The 20,151-nt window shown below is 37.5% G+C and overlaps 1 protein-coding gene across 33 annotated transcripts in view; it reads right to left on the minus strand.

The window, feature by feature from the left end:
- Positions 1 to 20,151, minus strand: part of LOC135248276 (RNA binding protein fox-1 homolog 1) — a 648,052-nt gene that overhangs the window by 31,058 nt on the left and 596,843 nt on the right. For all 33 annotated transcript variants that reach the window (XR_010328399.1, XR_010328398.1, XR_010328401.1 and 30 more), the window contains one exon: positions 18,318 to 18,371. Coding sequence is in view for 26 of the 33 variants with exons in the window: in XM_064322712.1 (XP_064178782.1) it covers positions 18,318 to 18,371 (54 nt within the window). In the remaining 7 variants the exon portion in view is untranslated. The remainder of the gene's footprint in view (positions 1 to 18,317; positions 18,372 to 20,151) is intronic.

The raw sequence follows: 20,151 nt of genomic DNA on the forward strand, positions 1-20,151 counted from the left end.
AGCAAATAGAGCTGATGAAAGAGTGGCTAATTAGAGAAGCTTACTTGCTCACAAAGAACAAGGCTGCAATTAATCTGTCTCATCTACTGTCGCATCGCTGTGCAGACACTTGGGCTTTACTAGAACCTCTTCCAATGTGAGCATGGTGTTTTCCCTTCTATTCTGTCCAGATTTAGATATTCAGATACAGCCTTGAAGGAGAAACCCCCAGGCTTCTGAACATACATGTAGGCATAGATGGCATGCATTAAAAAATAAGAAACTGAACCATGTGCCATAAACTAATTGGGTAATTCTATCCTCCATGGTGTGGATCGACTGCCAAATTTACTCAAATGTTGCCTTTTTTGCACAACTTTCTGATTACCAAGTGTGTAATTAGTTACAAAAGAAAAGCTGGAAGAGGAAAAGCACCATATGCTAATAACTTAAAGCATGAGCTGTGTTGTGTTCCAAAATGAAAATATACATTTTAAAGGCAATTATGTATGCTGTAATTCCAACCCACTGTGTTTATTTTCTTCAATATTAAAAAGGGTACGTACTAAAGATGCCATTTCATAGATGTCATTTGTCCCCCCTCTCTCTCTCTCTCTCTCTCTCTCTCTCTCTCACACACACACACACACACAAATTTGCACACATTACAGTACATAGGAAACATGGGCCACTCAGTATATTGTCATTTATGTTTGAACATTATTTAGTTGAGGTATATATGCTACATTTTTACATGCATCCATTTAAAATGTGCTGTGTACACATTTTCACAAGAGTAAGCTTGAGCGTGCATGTGTAGAACCAATCGTAAAGAAAATTCATCTGCGAGCTATACTGAACATGAATATTTACAGGATAAACAACTTAGATTATGCTCTTTCATTTAAAATGGTAGGCGCCCACAGCACACTGCACTATCTTTGGTCTGAATGAAAAATGGAAATGTGCAGCATGGGCGACTATGAGGCATGAAAAAAGAGAGTAAAAGTTTTAGTGTTGCGGGAGAGATTAAAATGGAACAGATGCAGAGCCCAACAGGAGGCAGATTCTGCATCAAAGCTATAAAAATACACAACTGCTTTATAGGGCAATTATTTTTCTAATTTGTTTTGTGTTTACAGTTTTAAGGGAGAGGACCCATATGTCTTTGAGTAAGGTGTTCGTTCTATCAGACCTGGATTAGGAACCTCCCTCCTTGATTCTCCTGTGTGAACCTGCTCACATTTTTAATGCAAATGAAACCTGAAAGCTTGTTTCTCTCGTAATCACACGTGACTAATTTCATGTATACAGGTTTTTTCTCTTAAGATTCAGAATAAACATGCAATAAATACAGGGGCTTCTGGCCAGCTTTTTTTTTTTGATTCATCATAGACAATTGTCTTCCAAAATCAATAGAAAGCACTGTCACAACATATGGCAAGCCCTCATTTTAAAGTGCCATGCTCACTTTCAAAAGAATAACACACATTTCAGTGCAAATAACAAATATTGCAAATATGGAGAACAAATAGATTCACGAGTTGTTCACAAGGATAAAAAAACCCATATGCAACATTTATTAGATTTAATCAAAAGATTTGTTGAATATAACTACTGTTCTCTTCAATGAGTTGGCCCTCTTTAAGGAGAGGGTGCAGAATTACACAGAACTGCACAGTGAATTGTTGGACATGGTTGAATTTAAAAACCACACCATTATTCTGGATATACAGTATGAACTAGAACATTAAAAATGGACAGAAAATTTTAACAGAAATATATGGTTAAAAAAGAAAACTTTCTGAAAAATTTCTGAACATTTGTATCTGCAACTGCCAATACAAAATCTATTAGCAAGCAGATATAAGCCCCAAAAGTATAAAATTGATGAGTAAAAATCTTAAAATGAGACTTCAAGAAGGAGACTAAAATGTTTGATCAAGATTAGATTACTTGATGTTCATTTCAAATTGTCTTTGTTCTTTCATTTTCATTTTGAAGCATTCTGGTAAATAATTGCTTTTCTCATTTTGTTGCCCAGAGGAATGCAGATGATGCACCTCTGTTGAGATCTCTGATTTTTGTGAGAATGCAGTCTTTTCAAAATTGCATGGCACAGTATAAGAACAAATAGAATTAAAGGGATGCTCTTCATAGACTTAAAAAATATTTCTTTGCAGGATACACCCCCCCCCCCACACCTATTCAATACATCATCAAATACTTTATAATTCCTTTCATATAATAGGCACACATGTTACATAAAAAAGGAATAAAAAAGAAATGTGTAATTGATGTTTAATCACCACTATAAAGAGGCAAATTTTTGTTGTTTATTTCCACTATGGAATCTTCTGCTCTGACATTACGGCAAAGCAGCAACTAATGATGTGGATCTCATTTGTCCTTTTGAGATTTTTTCCCCCCAAGTTGTTTGTTGTATGTCTATTTTCTGGCATTCACACGATTTGATAATATAAAAATATGCAAGGCATTTTTTCACCATCCCACCCCTTTTCCCCCATCTACTGTAACTGCTTGCTTGCCCTGACATTCTTTCTAAAAGACCATAAATGATTCTTGAATTGTCGTTAGGCAATTTGTGATTAATTACCACTCTGCAAAATGACATAGCAGAGGGAAATTGACATAACCTTGATTAATTAACTTTGTACGCAGGGTAGTTTCTAGCAAAACATAATGTGTGGTAATTGAATTCCTTTGCGATTCCTCATTTAAGGTAAATAAGATGATTGCTCAGCAGTCTAATGCAGGGAAGGATTCATCTTTATAACATTTTACAGAATTGAAGCCTGGATTTGAAAAGGTTCCTTATTAACTGAAGATATAATTAAGGGATTGAGTTGATGTTAACATTTAATGTATGGAAAAAATGTATTGCATTTTCAATAAAATTCTATACCTTTAAGTATTACATAGCCCAATATTATCACAGCACAAACATGCCTACTGTACAGTCATGCAATAAAAGCACAATTGTGGATTTAATCACAGTAATTTTTCAGCAGGGTTACCTGTGACAGGGGTCTATGCTGGTAAAAGAGTGAAAATAATTCAGCAAGAACTTACAGCTTCCCCTGGTGCAAAAGGCTACCCCATGGCCATGTTAAGAGTAGCCTCAAACACATTGAACATTACAGAAACTATGGGTGCTAGTTATCTTCTCATTTACAACTCTGTTTGGATAAATATCTGCCTTTCTCTGACCCTCATTGCTCATAATTCATTTAGGATTGAAATATTTAAGGAGAGAAGTCTTCCATTTACTGCATGCTTTCAGCCTCAGGTGGGTGTTAAATCTTTTTGATGCGTGCAAGCACACATAAATCCTTTACAGGTCTTACCGCCAAGCCACACAATAAGATAAGGAGGTGACCTTTGCATGAAAACGTGCGGCTCATGTCGCATATTGTGAACAGCTGAGTATCCAGAGAATTTCACAAATGCCAATAATAGATATATGTTGTTGTTACAGACACCTCAGTATCTGTCAACACCCAGGGACTCACTCTAGGAATAACATGTTTCCCACCTTTCAGAGGGCATCCTGTCTATGTAATACTGTCGGATGAAAACTCCAAGGCTTTAGTCCCAGGGCACTGTAGTTTATTGTTTTAATATCTGTCGAGAGCAAAAGTGCAAGCTCTCTGGTGAATCTGTGTCTGTTATCTGCTATCTCTGAAAATAATATGTCGAGACATTAAAAAAAGACATAAGGGGGTCTCAGTAAGACCATAGCATTGGGCCTACTGCCACAAAAATCACACACACACACACACATGCAAACACAAACATACGCACACACACACACATGCCATAAAACTTAATATTTCATTAATTTATTTCATAAGAGAAAAGGTAGGGCAAGCATGCCAATTATGGTTTGTAAGTCTGCATTGTGTATCCTTTCAATATTAAGCTGTTGGCTCCCACTTCTGTCAGGTACTATCAAGAACAATTAATGTAATAGCAGATAATTTACTCAGCTCCAAAGAGGCTTCCTCCAGCACATGGCCTGCATTTTAAAAGAGTCTGTGTTTCTTTTGTGTCCAGACGGCAATGTGAACACTACTCACTGAAGCACATTACGATTAGTCTACTGATCAAGATGCCAGGGCGGAGTGGGCACAAACTGCAGGGCAGCACCCCACTGGAAGACCAAAATAAACATGAGCAGAGGGACGGGAGCAAGAATTGCTCATTACAGACGGTGCCAAAACGGAGAGTGACTCAATGCCAGTCAGCTCCATTGTGCTGCACAAGGCAGCTGATATCAAGGCTGTCTCTGTTAAATAAAGCTATGGAGCTGAAGTAAGGTATGGTATAGTGATGTGTAGTAGAAACCTTGTTCGTGGGTTTAATGGAATCTGCATGCTCCGCAGTAACATTTGTTGAGTGTTAAGTTTTGAAAATGCTAATCTTGAAGTAGGTAGGAAACCTGAAATGTACCTAAATCAAATTCTTCCACATAATTATAGTTACATTATAGCACTGACATATTAACCAAAACACTTGAAGAGAAAATTCACTACAATAAAACAATCAAAGAGATTTAGATATATATTATTTTCAGATTCAATCCATCCATCCATTTTCTCAACCATCCAAGTATCTGTCATGCTTATAAAGATCAATCTATACCCATAATGACAAAATCCAGGAAACAGCTAGAGATATGGCCTAAAAATCTATGGTTTCCAGACTGAAGGTCTTTTTTTTTTATAGAAAACTGTCAAGAATGGTCAACTTTTAAACAACTTTTTAAATTTTTCAAACCTCACTGTAATTTTAAACATCATGTGAAAATATATTGTAAAAACTGGGGGAAAATATGCACTGGTTTATAAATAGTTGCACAGAATATAACATATATATATGTTAACCACTGGAAGAACCATCTCCTTTTTTGTGAAAAGTAAAATATTTTCTGAAGAAAATAATGATTCAGACTTTTTAAAATGAACTGTTGAGGGTACGATTCTGCCAAGGATAATGTGACATAAACATTTTTTTAAAAATATCAATGGATACTTGTTGGCACTGTTACCACTAACCAGATAGCTAGTGATTTCAGCAGTTCTCTTGACTACTTGCTTCTCAGCACAGCACAGGTTTTCAGTCTGAGTGCACTGGTGTATAGATACAGATTGGATGTCGCCTGATGGCTTCTGTACAACACTGTAGTGTCACATTGCTAGGTAACTACTGCGGTTAGCATTCAATGAATACACAAACTGTGACTTATCTAGTGGATTTCGTGGTAGAAACAAGCAAACAAACAAAGTAAACAAATTCCTGTATGTAATGTACAATAATTGCATTTCAGTTGCGATAGCTCACCCACGGCTCCCCTCAGATTAAAATGATTTGTCTACAACCAAAGTAGACAAGAGGGTACCGGAAATTCATTGGATTAGGCATGAGGAAAAGGAAGGGAATAAATAAATGAATAAATAAATAAATAAATGAGGGAACAAATAATGACTTTTGAATAAGCAGACAACATATACAGGACTATGATTAAAATGGGCTGATTAGAGTGTTAAAACAGTGGGGGAAAGGTGTTAAGTTAAGGTAGGAAGCTTTGTGGATACAATCCCACATGTCTGGGCATGGAATCCTTGTTCACACCCCATTGCTTGTTTAAAAAAAGAAATGCCCTTACTTTCAAGTGTTTCAACTTTTAAAAGAATATCTAGGATTTTTTTTCTGGCTAATTAATAACACTTGGGCTGCTGTGAAATTCTTTAGAAGGATTAATAACTGCTGATCTGGAACCTCATTTAAACCATTAGTTTAATTAAAGAAGCTGATGGAAATTTTATCAGAAAATTATGCATTGAGGGAAAAAATATGGGGGTGATTAATAAGCATATGAACCAACTTAATTCTGCATTAGCAATGGTTGCTGGTCTTTATTACCAATCTGAATATCACTCTTTATCCTGTACTTTACATGGCCGTACACTGAAAGGGAACACTCACCCTTGCTCACCGGGGTTGTTGTTGATTGAATTTAATATATAATAAGTAAATTAATGGGTTTTCATTCATGCTTAGCCATAATCCTTTAGAGAGATGGGGCAAATTGCTAACAAAGACTGGATTGAAATAAATCTCCTGTCGGCTACACTCTCTCAGTTGTTTTTATATATCAATTTTAACAAATAAAGTAGGTAAGTATTATAAGCAATATTTACTGTAAGTAAAATGAAATACGTATTTGAACACACTAATATTTATTGTCAAATAACATGTTTTGGGCCACAAGAGGTCAGTATTGTGTGACAGGCACTAACAGCAGGGCAAAGTAACAAATCTTCAAAATCATGATGGTTTTCCAGCTGTGCGTCAAGAGCTAACGCAAGCCTTTTCTGCTTCCTTTCTAGTATTTATAATTTGAAGACAATCAATCCTAGCCTACTGCTATGCAAGAGAACATTTACTATCACGTCTGATGCAATGTACTGCAGTTTAAAAAGCTATCAGCCATTATAGGAACTACTGCATCAATAGTTGTTTTTACAAGTAGGATGTAGTTCATAAATGATTCTATTATTACCCTCAGTGATTAAGTACAGGTCGGTAGCTGATTGTTTGCATAAAACAGAAGGGGTGGGAAAATGGAGGAAGGTTTCAGAATGATCTCCAGAGTGGGTGAAGTGTGTCAAGTGTCAAGAGCCTGTTTCACCTGCAAGATAATTAATGTGTACTGTGCTGTTTATAATTTTTAAGCTGCTGAGTCAAATCAGATGTACTGGAATACATCTGACTGGAGATGTTGTGTGAATCATGACTGCATACGATTTGTTACAATGCACATTTAAGTGGTCAAAGAATGCACATGTGGTAAAACCTTATCTAAAAGATATCAGGAATGTGTCATTCACATTTATAAATTTAATGAACCAGCTTTTTCAAAATAGTGGCTAGCAAAGTATTCAGACCTGTGGCCAATTCACATTTTACTGAATTACAAATGGGACATGGCAATTTTGTTCTGTTTGATACTTCACTTAAAAACACTAAAACTAAAAATGAATTATTTTAAGGTTTCACATTGTCTGAATAAATATAGGATCGTGGCTTAGGCTGTGAATCTGAATGAAATGTGTGAAAAGGCTAAATGAAAATGAATCGCACTGTATGGAAGTTAAGATATAGTAATACAAGTACAATACAAGTAATACAAATGCGTACATTAGGAAAAGGGTACAAAGGAATATGTCAGTGCATGGATATCCCAGTGATCATAGTGGATCACTGGTTAGGTAGCAGAAGTTGTACCACACTATCCAGGTACTGCCTAGAAAGGCCCTCCCTCAAAAATATGTGTTTGAGCATGAAGGAGACTTGGACAGGAAGCCACAGAGAGACCAACAATCACTTTGAAGGAGTTACAGGGTTCAGTGGCAGAAACTAGGGTAAAGGTCAACAATATCAAGAGCTTTTCATAAACTGGCATAAATGGGAGTGTGGCAAGAAAGAAGCCATTACTCAAAAACTCCAAGCATGTCTGGAGTTTGCCAGGAAGCATGAAAGTAACCCAGCTAAGATGCAGGAAAAGGTTTTGTGGTCAGATGAAACCAAGATAGAGTTTTTGGCCAAAATTCAAAGTGCTACAGTATGTGTGGTACAAAACTAACACTGCCCATACCTCAAGAAACACTGTTCCTATAGTGTAGTGTGGTAGTGGCAGCATCGTGTTGTGGAGAAGCTTTTCATCAGCAGCTTGGGAGACAGTTCACCCATCAGCAGGACAATAATTCCAAGCACAAGGCCATAGTAACATAGGAGTGGTTTGAGAATCAAAAGTTGAATGTTCTACAGTGGCCCAGACTAAGTGCTGATCTTAATCCCATTGAGAATCTGGGGCACTATTTGACAATTGTGGTTCACAAGCATCACCCCACTAACCTAACCAACCTGGAGCAAATCTGCCAATAAGAATTGGTTAAAATCTCTCCCAAACAGAGTGTAAAACTGGTAGATACTTGCCCCCAAAAGACTCGAATCTGTTGCCACAAATGTTGGCACTACCACTGTGCAGGGTTTGATAAACAAACAGCAGATTTAATTTTTCATTTTCTTGAAAATATATGCTGACAATAACTAATTTTTGCTTTTGAAATATTTACAGTTAGAACATATTAGTTTACAATAAAAATACTGATTTGAAAAATATGTGGAAGTATCATTAGTAATCCTCAAAAATTACTTCCTAGGGGTGTGAATACCTATGCAAGGCACTGCATAGACCGTTTTGTCTTCTAGTGTTTGCATAAAATATCCATGTTGACACTTGAATAATTCTAAATCTATTAGCCATGCACATTCTCTAACAAGATATGATAAAGTACATGTTATTTATAATAAAGAAAGCATACACAATCTACATGGCCAGTAAAAACAAGGTAACAAGAGCTTTTGTTTTCAGAGATGAAGTCTCCAAAAATGTTTTAATCCACAGAAGTTAAGAAGAGCATTACCTGGAGTGTGGCTATTTTGCTTCATCGTACATTTCATACCAAACACCTGTATCACTATTCAGGCACACAAAAAGAAAAATGGAGCTATAAAAGATACAAAGTGTCTATTCCTAAGTGACTCAATGTCTGCGGAGCTGGCATCTCAAGCAGTGACCAGGTGCAATGTATTATATTGCCTCTTGAAAACAGATACAATGTTTCAAGTTAATTGTGGGAAAATCAAAATCACATGCAGCCGCTGAAGGCTGTATAACGAGCTCCAGTGTTTCTGAGATTAGCTATAATGAGGGCAGCAGAAGGACAAAGCTGCTCATTTAAAGCTGTAAAAATACCACAGTCTAGATGCATCCTCTGACTAAAAACAATCATTGCCAGTGAGACTGTCAAAACAAGCTCCGAAGAAGCCTCATGCCACAATCCAGGACAGCCCAGTGGGGCCAATAACATGATCCCTTTCTCTTTGTAATTTGGCAAAAAACCAGCTCAATGTGAACCCATTTACGCTTGCATTAAAATCAAAATAATACACATAGTCACATACCATGCCACAATTCCACAATGAAGTCTTTAAGCATTCATGGTTCAATCAAAATTAAAATCTGCAACTGTAGGAGCTTTTTAAAAAAACCCGAAACAAATCATGATTGAATTTCCCAGTCAACCACTGAGATAACCATTTTAATGTGTCATTTAAAGGGTTGCATAAGGACGGCAAAGAGACAAGGCATCAATGAAGGTTCTTATTCAAGACACACATCCAAATTAGCATACGGTTCATATACTTCAGTCATATTCACAAGCTAAATGGTGTTTTGAAATAATAAGGGGATGTGTTCACTAGTACTTACATAGTAGTCCATGTTTAAGATATGGTTAATTTAATATCGGGTGCCAACTGTGACAATAGTTTAAGCAATTCCCATGTACTGTAATTGTACATACATTTTTGACCTTCAGTGATCTTACTGGTATTTAAAAAAGTAGATGTGTTTTACAACTTCATCACAAAGACAGCAAAATACCTATCTACATTCTGAATGAATGAGGTCTTTGAAAAGGAGGGATACATTGGAAAATGATGCAAAATGCTAATCCTTGCATTGTTTCCCCACGCTGCTGACTTAATGTAAAAAGTCATTAGCACCACAGCAGGCTATATACAATGATCAATTACAGGTCATTTCTCCTTAAAAGATGCTTCTTTGTTTGTATGTCTCATCAAGATTTTTTAAGAACCTATTTTGCTTTAATCGTAAATGATACATGAAAAAGTAAAGTGTATTCATACCTCATGTGTTTCTATATGTCTTAGCCCTTATTTGCGAGCTGCATTCACAACAGCATAAAGCTGAAGGATAATTTTGAATTTTAAACCTGAAATGGTATACACAGTTTATGCAATTTCGCTCTGCATACCCAGTGTGTGTCTCTGTGTGTGTGTGTTTGTGTGGGGTTAACAGTAGTAAAATTATTATAGCTACATTGCGTTTTGCTTTTCATGTATGTCCAACACCCAACACCCATAATAGAATGCTTCTTGAAGTAAGGGTCATTGAAGTGTTCTTTCCATAATAGCACATTAAATTGTTGTACCACAATAGACAGCATCAAATAAATACAGCAACATACTTCAAGCTTCCTTCTTATGTAGTCTTTCCCATCACCAGCCAAAATCAATAAATAATGGATCTTATATAGTAGATTGGTATATGGCAATGTCTTCTAATAGTCAATAATGTGTATTCTTCATTTCATTTGTTCTAAAAGCTCCTGTTTTTACTATGGTTTCTGTAAGACAGAATCCATAATTTATGACATTATAGCACAAAGAGCAAATCCACTGAAGAAAATAAAACTGAAACAAAAGAACAGACTTAAACCAAAAAAAATGTTCATTACAACAAGCTTCATTTTTAGAAAGAGAGAGAGAGAGAAAGAGAAAGAAAGAACACTTTTCAGATGATTTACATTATGTTCTTTTGCTTTTGACTTTAATGGTCTAGCTTCAAGTTGTCAAGACACAACTATATCTCAGATTTGCATTGCATTAGGGGGCCTCTTTCCTCTTCCCCCTCTATTGATTTTGTCTCTCAGAGTAATTTTGCTCAATTCTAATATTCCATCACTCTCCCAATCTCGCCGAGGCTCCACAGTAGGAAAAGTGAGTTATGCAAATTTGAGTGGTGCATCATATGAATCTTGTTAAACTTTACAGGGTTATAGCCTCCTCCGACGAAATATTTAATCATAAAGATGAGCTGGCAGACATGATGTACAATGTGGTTCAGCCTTACGGCGAGTGTCTTCACCGGCAATTGAGAACTGGTGAATTTAACATTCATCAGTGCCATTCTGACAGCTTTGTATAACCCCCTGTTTTTCACTTATTTATGAAGATTAAAGATCCCTTAAATCAACAGTTTCTCCTCAGATATATCATCTTTATATTTAAAGTGGCTAAATTTTTCATCATTTGGGGAGCAGGAAAGAGGAAATTCAAATGGTCTCTTGTTGTTTCCACAAAATTCAGTTGATGAAACCAAATATTTCCTTCTCACAAACACATACTTAATTATCTATTGCAGCTTCTTTAAATTGTGCTACTCATATTTTCTTAATTGCAGGACAATCCTTCATCTGCTTTATTTAGGGATACCTTAACTACTTTATGGCAGTATTGCTCTTTTGTCTGCTTTCTAATATACTATATTCAAATAGCACTTTGTAGCTGCTTCTCAGACAAAATCAAGTCATTTCTACATAGGACCAAATCATTGTGTATTAATGCAGCACTAATTATAATTAAACTTCTCATTAACTTAAAGGAGTGGGAGGGGTAAAATCACACATTTGTCTGCATGCAGGGGGGCTAAAAAGTGATCGGAGTCTTCAGAGGTGAGACAAAGCAGATCAATAATGTTCCCTTTTTGTAATTAAGAAAATAGGCACCGAATTAGGAAAAGCTGTGTTGAAATAGAAAATATTGATTTCAACACACACACACACACACACAGACACTCACTCTTTGTCCCCAACATATATTTGTATACATATGAGCCCAATAATGTGGAGGACAAAGACATATTTTTTATTGATTTGGCTGTGTATTCCACAATTTTAGATTAGTAATCAAACAGTTCATATGTGGTTAAAGTGCACATTCTCAGCTTTTGTAAAAAGTAATTTTATACAATTTGGTTTCACCATGTAGATATTACTGCACTTTTTATACATAGCGTCCCCCATTTCAGGGCACCATAATGTTTAGGGCATGTGAATGTTATGTAAATGAACACAGTCATGTTCATTACGTTTTTTGCTTATCCTTTGCAAGCAATGATTTGGGGAGGGGGGGTTAGTTGCCTTAAGTATTCTCCAGCACATGGAATTGATGTTCAATTGGATTCAGATCAGGTAGATGATTCAACCAATCAAGAATTTTCCAGGTTTACGCTTTGAATAACTCCTTTTTTGCTTTGGCAGTACATTTGGAAACACTGTCTTGCTGTAGGATGAAGCACCATGAAGCATCCAATGAGTTTGGAGGCATTTGTTTAACTTAAAGGCATTTTGTTTAACAGGTCCAACAGAAAACAAGCCAACGCTGCATTGCTTTTTATCCCCTAGGCAAACCTCAGCTGATGCCACTGAGGAAAAGCAATTCCGAGGTTACCTCTACTTTTGGAACTAACCCTGTCAGCTTGTCTTCTTGCTTTGCTGTATCTGGGCTTCTTTCTGCACTGCAACAGCTAACTAGCAACAAACACTCCACTGAAATCTGATTCCAAACCACAGTCTTGTAGCCAGACCCACCCGTCCCCATATAGAACAGAACGCCACAAATGAAATGTCAGAAATGTCCCAAACACATTTTAGAATAACAAATACAGGTACAGCTGCATTTGACAAAAGTGCGTAAAGACATAGATTGTCAGTGCATCACAGATATGTCTGCGCATGGTTATTTTATAATATTTTCAAGGTAAAGCTTTGGCATAGTATGCCTTTAGGCAGATAAGATGCTTCTGTACACTTCAGAATTCATTCAGCTGCTGCTATCAGCAGTTATGAGTGAGCCAGTATCTGTGAGGCCATACATGCCTAAACCACAACACCCCCACCACTACGTATCACAGATGAGGTGGGGAGGATGCTTTGGATCTTGGACAGTTCCTTTTGGCCTCCATACTTTTCTCTTGCCATCACTCTGATACAAGTGAATCTTGGCCTCATCTGTCCACATGATCATTTTCCAGAACTCTGTAGGCTCTTTTAGATACTTCTTGTTAAACTGTAACTTGGCCATCCTGTTTGTGCAGCTAAATAGTGGTTTGCATATTGCAGCCTCTGTAGTTCTGATCATGAAGTCTTCTGCAGACAGTAGTCAGTGACACATCCACGCCTGCCTCCTGAAGAGTGTTTCTGATCTGGTGGGTTTTTCTTCATTATGATGACAATTCTTCAGCTATCAACTGTAGAGGTCTTCCTTAGCCTACCCTTTTGGATTACTAAGCACCCCAGTGCTCTCTTTGTTTTTAATGATGTTCCAAATAGCTGATTTTGTAAGCATACAGTTTGACCTATGTCTCTGACTGTTTTTTTTCTTCTTATTTCTCAGCCTCAAGGCAATCAAAGCAAGCCTTGCCATGAAGCAAGATTAGATGCTGAAAGATCTCTTATGCCTGCACTAAGGAAGCAATTGAGCACACCTGACTAATCATAAACACCTGTGAAGAAATTTGTCCCAAACATTATGGTGCCCTGAAATCAAGGGACTATGTATGAAAAGTTCCATAATTTCTAAATGGTGAAACCAAAATATACATAGAAAACCCTTTACTAAAATGCACTTTAACCACATACAAATGTTTGATTACAAATAAAAAATTACAGAGTACAGAGCAAAATCAAAAATATATCTTTGTCCCAAACAGTATTGAGGTCATGATATATATATATATATATATATATATATATATATATATATAGACACACACGCACACATTTTTTCTCTTCAGATGAAAGAATGCAGACATATACTGTTATTTATTCATTTAACATACTAAGGAATAGTTAGGGTCAGAGTACAGTTTGGGTGAAACAGGTTAAACAGTAAACTAACAGTTAAAATGAGTACGCCACTTTTCATTGTTGGTCCAGGTGGTGGGGTCTGAACATAGCAGAGTTAGGCCTTTGAGAATCTTGCTTTATTATCAAAAATGTTTTATAGATGTGTATTTCTGTGCATTTGAGTCAATGGGCCCTTTGCCATCCACATATCCAAACACAGTGTGAGAGGATCCATTGACTAATTGGAATAAACACTTGCCACCTGCCAGAACTTGGAGCCGATACCAGTGCCTGCCCAGGAGAACTACAAAAATCCAGGCCAGGTCTTAAATTATACAATGCAGGAACACTGTATTCTACATGTGGGAGCCATCAATGACACCCCACACTCCCCTCATATTTCTAAATTTGTTATTCTAAAAACTTAATTGGACGGAAGACTGCTTTGTTCTTTTGTCAAATCAATTTTGATCATCATCTGGTCTGTCCACCACCCCACCACCCACCACAGAATTTTTTATTCTGTTTATGGAATTGCAAATTTTACCCAAACACAAATTACAGGTTGGTAGGGCATGCCCTGTACATGCACAGCACCAAACATTTTGCACTTTTTAGGGTTTCCCATAGAAATACTGACAATGACCATAGACTCATACTCCATACAAACATTAAATGATCCTCCATGCTACTTTATATAGGCTGCATCTAGCAAAACTAGCACATGTCAGTACATTACAATTTATTTTCTTTCTTCATAGTAACTAGATGGAGAACACATAAATTAACATTATAAAAATGTAATTGTTATTACTACAGATGAGTAATGTCATATTATTTCAGCGTAATGTAGCATTTAGGAAACTGGGCTTGTAAGCCAAAGGTTGCAGGTTCGATTCCCTGATAGAACATTCCTGTATAGGCAGATACGATGTAAAAATGACAATGCTGTGAATATCACTCTGGATAAGAGTGTCTGCTAACTGTTTTTAATGTAATGGAACAAATAGAATATGGAAAAAAGCCAAAACAATTTTCTCTTCTGTTTGGCTAGTACTGCTTGGTTGTTGTCCAGAGGTAACTGAGAGTAAAAATACTACTTACTCAAAGACAACTGTGGCCGGTGGCCCGACAGAGGCAGCGTATAGTTGCCTTCGCGTCACTTAGGGATATGGTAGTGATAGTCAGTAGGGATAGAGCATTGTTAATTGCTTGAGAGACTCCTGCTGGCCGCCTGTAGCTGGCTCTTTCTGCGCAAGCATATGAATGGGCCTCCTCCGGCCCTGCTCTGCGTGTGTGTGACTGCGATGTGAAAAGAAGCAACTGGCTGGCAGGTGTGTGTTTTGGAGGAGAATCACAGATTACCTTCACTCCTTTGAGCTGGCAGTAGGAGCTGTATATGAGTATGCTTGTACAGTTTAAGAATTGGACATTCTACATTCAGGAGGGATTAGAGGTGCCAAATTTTCAACCAGCATAATATGAACAAATATTGTCGACATAAGGACATTTGATTAATTTATTTTCTTAATTAAATTTCATACTGATTATCCTACAAATCAAATATACATTTTAAAGTCATTTATAAAGCACATTGTATTTTTCCATTTGAATAAAATATAAAACTTACTATTGATGAAATCTTTTGCTTTTCACAATGATGCATTTTGCTTGAATCAGGGTAATGTTGGCTAGGAATAGCTAGCTTTGGGAAGCACCTGTTCTACAATTGAATTACAGAGTTACCAACCACGTTTCTATTTATTATGGAAGTCACTTGTCTGTCTCCTTTAAACTGTAGCTAGCTACTAGTACCATAACACAGAATAGCTGATGGTGCACACTTCTTAGGTCTGTAGGATTTCAGTCTGTTAGAAATTGTGGCTAGTCTGATAGCTAGAATTGATTGCTGATGTTGGTCAAGTACCACCGAATGTTTTTATTGTTCGGAATAGTTAGCTAGGTACAGTACAACTGTTCTGGCTGGGGCTAGCCCAAGTGCCAACAACTCGCCTCTTTTACCCCAGTGGCTACAGAGTGAACTGCAACGCCTGGTTGCAAAAAGAACTTGAAACCCCACCCACCCAATGTTAAGTCAATGAGGAAATCCTGAAAAGAGGCCAATTTTCTCTGAGGAAATATAAAGTCAATACATTTTTTACACAAGAAATGATGGTTTAACTAGTTAATCCCATCCATTGTAATGTTTCCCCTGGGTCTGATTTTAAAAAATAATTCCGCCAAAATTCCCAAATCTGGGTTAATTTCAGTGCGTACCATATAAGGATTTCCCCATCCTCGCAGTCAGGCAGAGTGTTTCAGCGGCAGGTGTGATGCTGTGTCGTTTTATTCCGATTAGCTAGCTACATACGATCTCACCATTTTAAGTCCACTGTCCAAAAATGTTGTGTGCTGCGTTCAACAGTACCAACCGCTATTCTGAGGATTCTTCTCTCCAGTTCTTTTGGTTAATACATTTGAGACATTTTCAGATAAACAAGGTTCTAAGTCAAAATGCGATTTCTGACCATTTTGCTGATTCAGTTGATTCTCATAAAGTCTCGTCTTTTATAATTTGTATATATTGTTGGTGAAATCAGATTTGTAAGCAGTTTTGAAGCTTCTTTAAGAAGACAAGCTAGGAGGATTTACTTAGATAGGGGGAGCAAGCTTACTGTCTTGCTGTTTATCTATCTGTCTATCTAGCTAACTTGCTATCTAGTTATCTTGTGATATATCTGTCTAGCTATCTAGAGTTCTGTTATCTATCTGTCTATATAACTAGCTAGCTAGTAAGCTAGCTAGCTAGTGATCTATTTTATCTATTTTTTTTTTTTTTTTTGTAAATATCTTAACACTAACCGCATCATGCACAATGAACTTTTTTGAAATGTTATGACAGTACGGTTCTGTGGTTGCAAGGCCACGCTTGTTGTCCAGACGTGGGTGTGTCTAATTACCATGTAACGTAGTCGGAGTGGATTTTCCTGTAGTTGTGGACTCCATGTATATGGCTATGGTGGACTCCACTCTTTCGCTCCACTGCGCTTGCGTTGGTTGCAACAGGCAATGGCTGCGCCCTAGTTTGGGCTTCATGCGCCAGTGAGCAATAAGCATAGCAAATCAGTGGGTGACGTCATGATCACTTCGTCCATATTTTTATACGGTCTATGGGCTAGCCAGGCAGCTCGATAGCTGGCTTGTGAAACATAGTTCTTTAGTTAGCTAGCTAACCACAACTTCTCACTGCATTTCAGTCTCGAAACCTTGTGCACCAGCTAGCTATTCCATTGGTAATCTATACAGCTAGCTAGCTAATTTTATGTACAGTCAAGTGTTGTTGAATGCTTCTATAAAAAATATCAAATGCCTTATTTATTACTTTAACTTGCAAAACAAAATATCAGAAAACCACATTACAGATGTCCTTGTCACGAGTCACGTTTTCTTCCACAAAATCCTGTAGCAAGCCAGCAAAGTCACAGATCACCAGACAAGCTTTCTCTGAGCGCACCCCAGGGAGTTAATATCATTACTCTGCGTTTAGCTGTTTACCGTGAGTCTTCACATTTAGGTGACCAGTGCGCATGCTCTGGTGCCAAAAAGCCCCATAGTCAAACATGGCAGCCTCCATAAATTGGCTTCATGCGCCATTGAGCAGCTGCCATAGGAATCCATGGAAACAAGGAGGCAAAGCTTTTAAAGGATTTTGGACAATTGACATTAAGACTCCAATCAAGCAAAAAAATGAACCATCATTCCAGGCAGCAAATAACTATATCAAACATTACTGATACAATTTACAGAGCAACTGGATGTTTAGATATAAGTAACTGATATCAGTGAAGTGACTTTGGTGGTGGTAACTGTTAAAGATTAAATCCTATATGGGGACTTTTGTCATTCATCAAGGGTATTGATGGTGTGGGGGAATTGCGATTGTGGACCAGTTTGGGCAGCCCTAGGCATTCATGGATGGAATGCATGGATTTTGATATGCCCTCTGTAGTCTGAGGTGTGAAAAGAAGCAGCTGGTGACACCACGTGTTTTTGAAGAGACCGTGACTGAATACACTCTCCTGAATCACCAGTGTGGTGCGCATGAACATGACAGTGCTGGCCAATCCAATTTGGGGTGGGAAGTAGAAATGCCCAACCCCCAAATTTGGGTGACAAGTTACTCACATCCATATATCCAATCTCTATACATCTGTCCCTAGAGCAAAATTCCTAAAAATGTTTCTGCAAAATGTTGCCAAGACTACAGCCGGAATTTACCCAATATGTTTCACAGAAAACAAACAAGCCATATGACAAAGCAATGCTACCTATGCTTTCCTACATTAATAGACATAACTTGAGCCTGTGCTTCATCATTTAGCCATTTCAGTAGAATATGGTAATTTTTGGGTCATTTTGTTGTTCTACACTGGGTTTCACTCACACTCCCCAGTGTGGTTGGATTCCATATGGATCTGTGTGATCAAATGACAAGTTTGGGCCCAAGATCCTCGCAGTTAGATATTCTCAAGGTGGAGTCAAACTCTCTTCCATAATACTGTTACTCAATCCAGTCTAACAGCAAGGCACAATCAGATGGCAACATTATGAAAGGAAGGGAACATGAATTGCTAGCTAAATTGTATGATGCAATTATGAATACAATAGGAGTAAGTACAAACACAATACTGACCAAAACCAGTATGAGTAATAAATGAGAAAAAAAATTTTATTTTATTTTTAAAAACATTTTACCTGCATAGAATTCTGGGCTGTAGACTGCTCCAACAACTGGATTCAGCTTCCAGCCTGAAGATGGAAAGACATCCCATTAGATCACAATTTATTTATTTTATATGAAACAACTGGTTGACATAAAATAAGGACACTCCGAATTAAATAAAAAGTAAACCTTATGAAATGAATTCACTGAACGGATCATCCCTTGCTGTTGTTGTCAAAGACAGGTCGATGATAAGCAGAATCATTGTGGTTTGGGATTTTTTTTTTTTTGGGGGGGGGATCTAACAGATCCCTTTTAGCCTTTAACTTCCTGTAATGACCTCTCAATTTGCCCAAGAAAGATCCACTGTGATGCCGGTCGAAGTTTGCAACTGAAAGGTTGTCTCATTTTTCATCCACACTCCCACTTCTGCTTTTTTTAATGCCCATATCCACCTACCATTCTCCAAGCTGTCGAAGCCCAGACTTCCATTTATCATGGAAATAACAGCAATTAAACTTTACTTTGTCTGGTCTGCAAGCTGTGTGCCAGCCTATAACTGCACGGGTTAATCTTGTGTGACGTGCGGTGCCATTTTGCAGTCTGTGGGACTCAAAACAAGACCAGATCAGGTAACATAAAACAGGTTACTTCAGCCTATTGGTAATAAACAGTTGTGGGGGTTCTATGCCATCTCTCCACATGTGTCTTTGGTCAATCAATTTTACTAACCAGCTACTGAATACACTGCATTGTGTAATAATGAGTTTTATACTTCATTAATAACTGTAATATGTATTAAGCCCTTTTAAGATTTGGGCTTCCCTTCGCTGTCCTGTACCAGGGTTATGGTTCATACTCGTATTACAGATGACAGTTGTGTGAATGTGAGGCTAAAGAAAGTCAAGTGACTTATATTCTTGGCTCATGCAATAGGAGAACCAGTTGAGAGGTGATAAATCAGAGACCTGTTTGATCTGTCCCTCAGTTGCACTCTGAGGTCACAACTTTAAATTACTGTGGAAGGGGTTGCCTGCAACATATCTAGTTGGCCTTTTACTTTAACAACTTCCTATTCTACCTAAACCAGTGTACATGTGATATGTGGCTGATTAACACTAATTGTTTGCGGTTAATTTATCAGCGTTGTCATGTTATCAGTTTATCCATTCAAATTTAAAATCACCTGCCCCGTTTGTTTGAAAATGTCATTTCTCATGTCAGGGTCAGCAAACAATACTGATACTGTAATAATGCTGCCGTAAATGTAGATACACAAGCTAGTTGGAGTTAATTAAAACAAACTGATCCCAACAATGTAGCTCCTATAAAAAAGCGGTGACAGCGCATTAAGTTTTGTTTTATTATAAACAGTGTCCTGACCCACTCATGATTTCAATTTGCAGTTTTATTATACACCTTGCCACAGCAAGGAGGGGCCTCAGCCTGTAATAAGTGTCAGTCCCTCGTTTATGTCAGGAAGGAAAAGAATGGAGCCTAGCACTGCTTTCTAGTGTTTAAATTGGACTTTTCCAGGTCACAATGACTGGTTCAATAATTGGAAGGCGCAGGGAAAGTGTGCTACTTCCACAGCACAGTAATCTGGCAATTTATTAAAAGTCTGGCTAGCCCATTTTTGCTTTCTCTGCACTTTCAGAACCAAACTAATGAGCTCTCTTAGATGGGAAAAGACGAGTTGTTTCCCCTCAAGACAGCCTATTCCCCATATATTGCTCTGAAAATTTCTGTTCATCAGTGCAGGTTAAGTTAAGCTTGTCTGTCATGTCATAAAACCAAATGCATATTTCATAAATACTGATATGGTGAGCCCCAACACAGCATAAAAGAGTGCAAAGTGAAAATACA

Source organism: Anguilla rostrata, chromosome 2, assembly GCF_018555375.3.
Source record: "Anguilla rostrata isolate EN2019 chromosome 2, ASM1855537v3, whole genome shotgun sequence".
In the NCBI taxonomy this organism is placed as follows: Eukaryota; Metazoa; Chordata; class Actinopteri; order Anguilliformes; family Anguillidae; genus Anguilla; species Anguilla rostrata.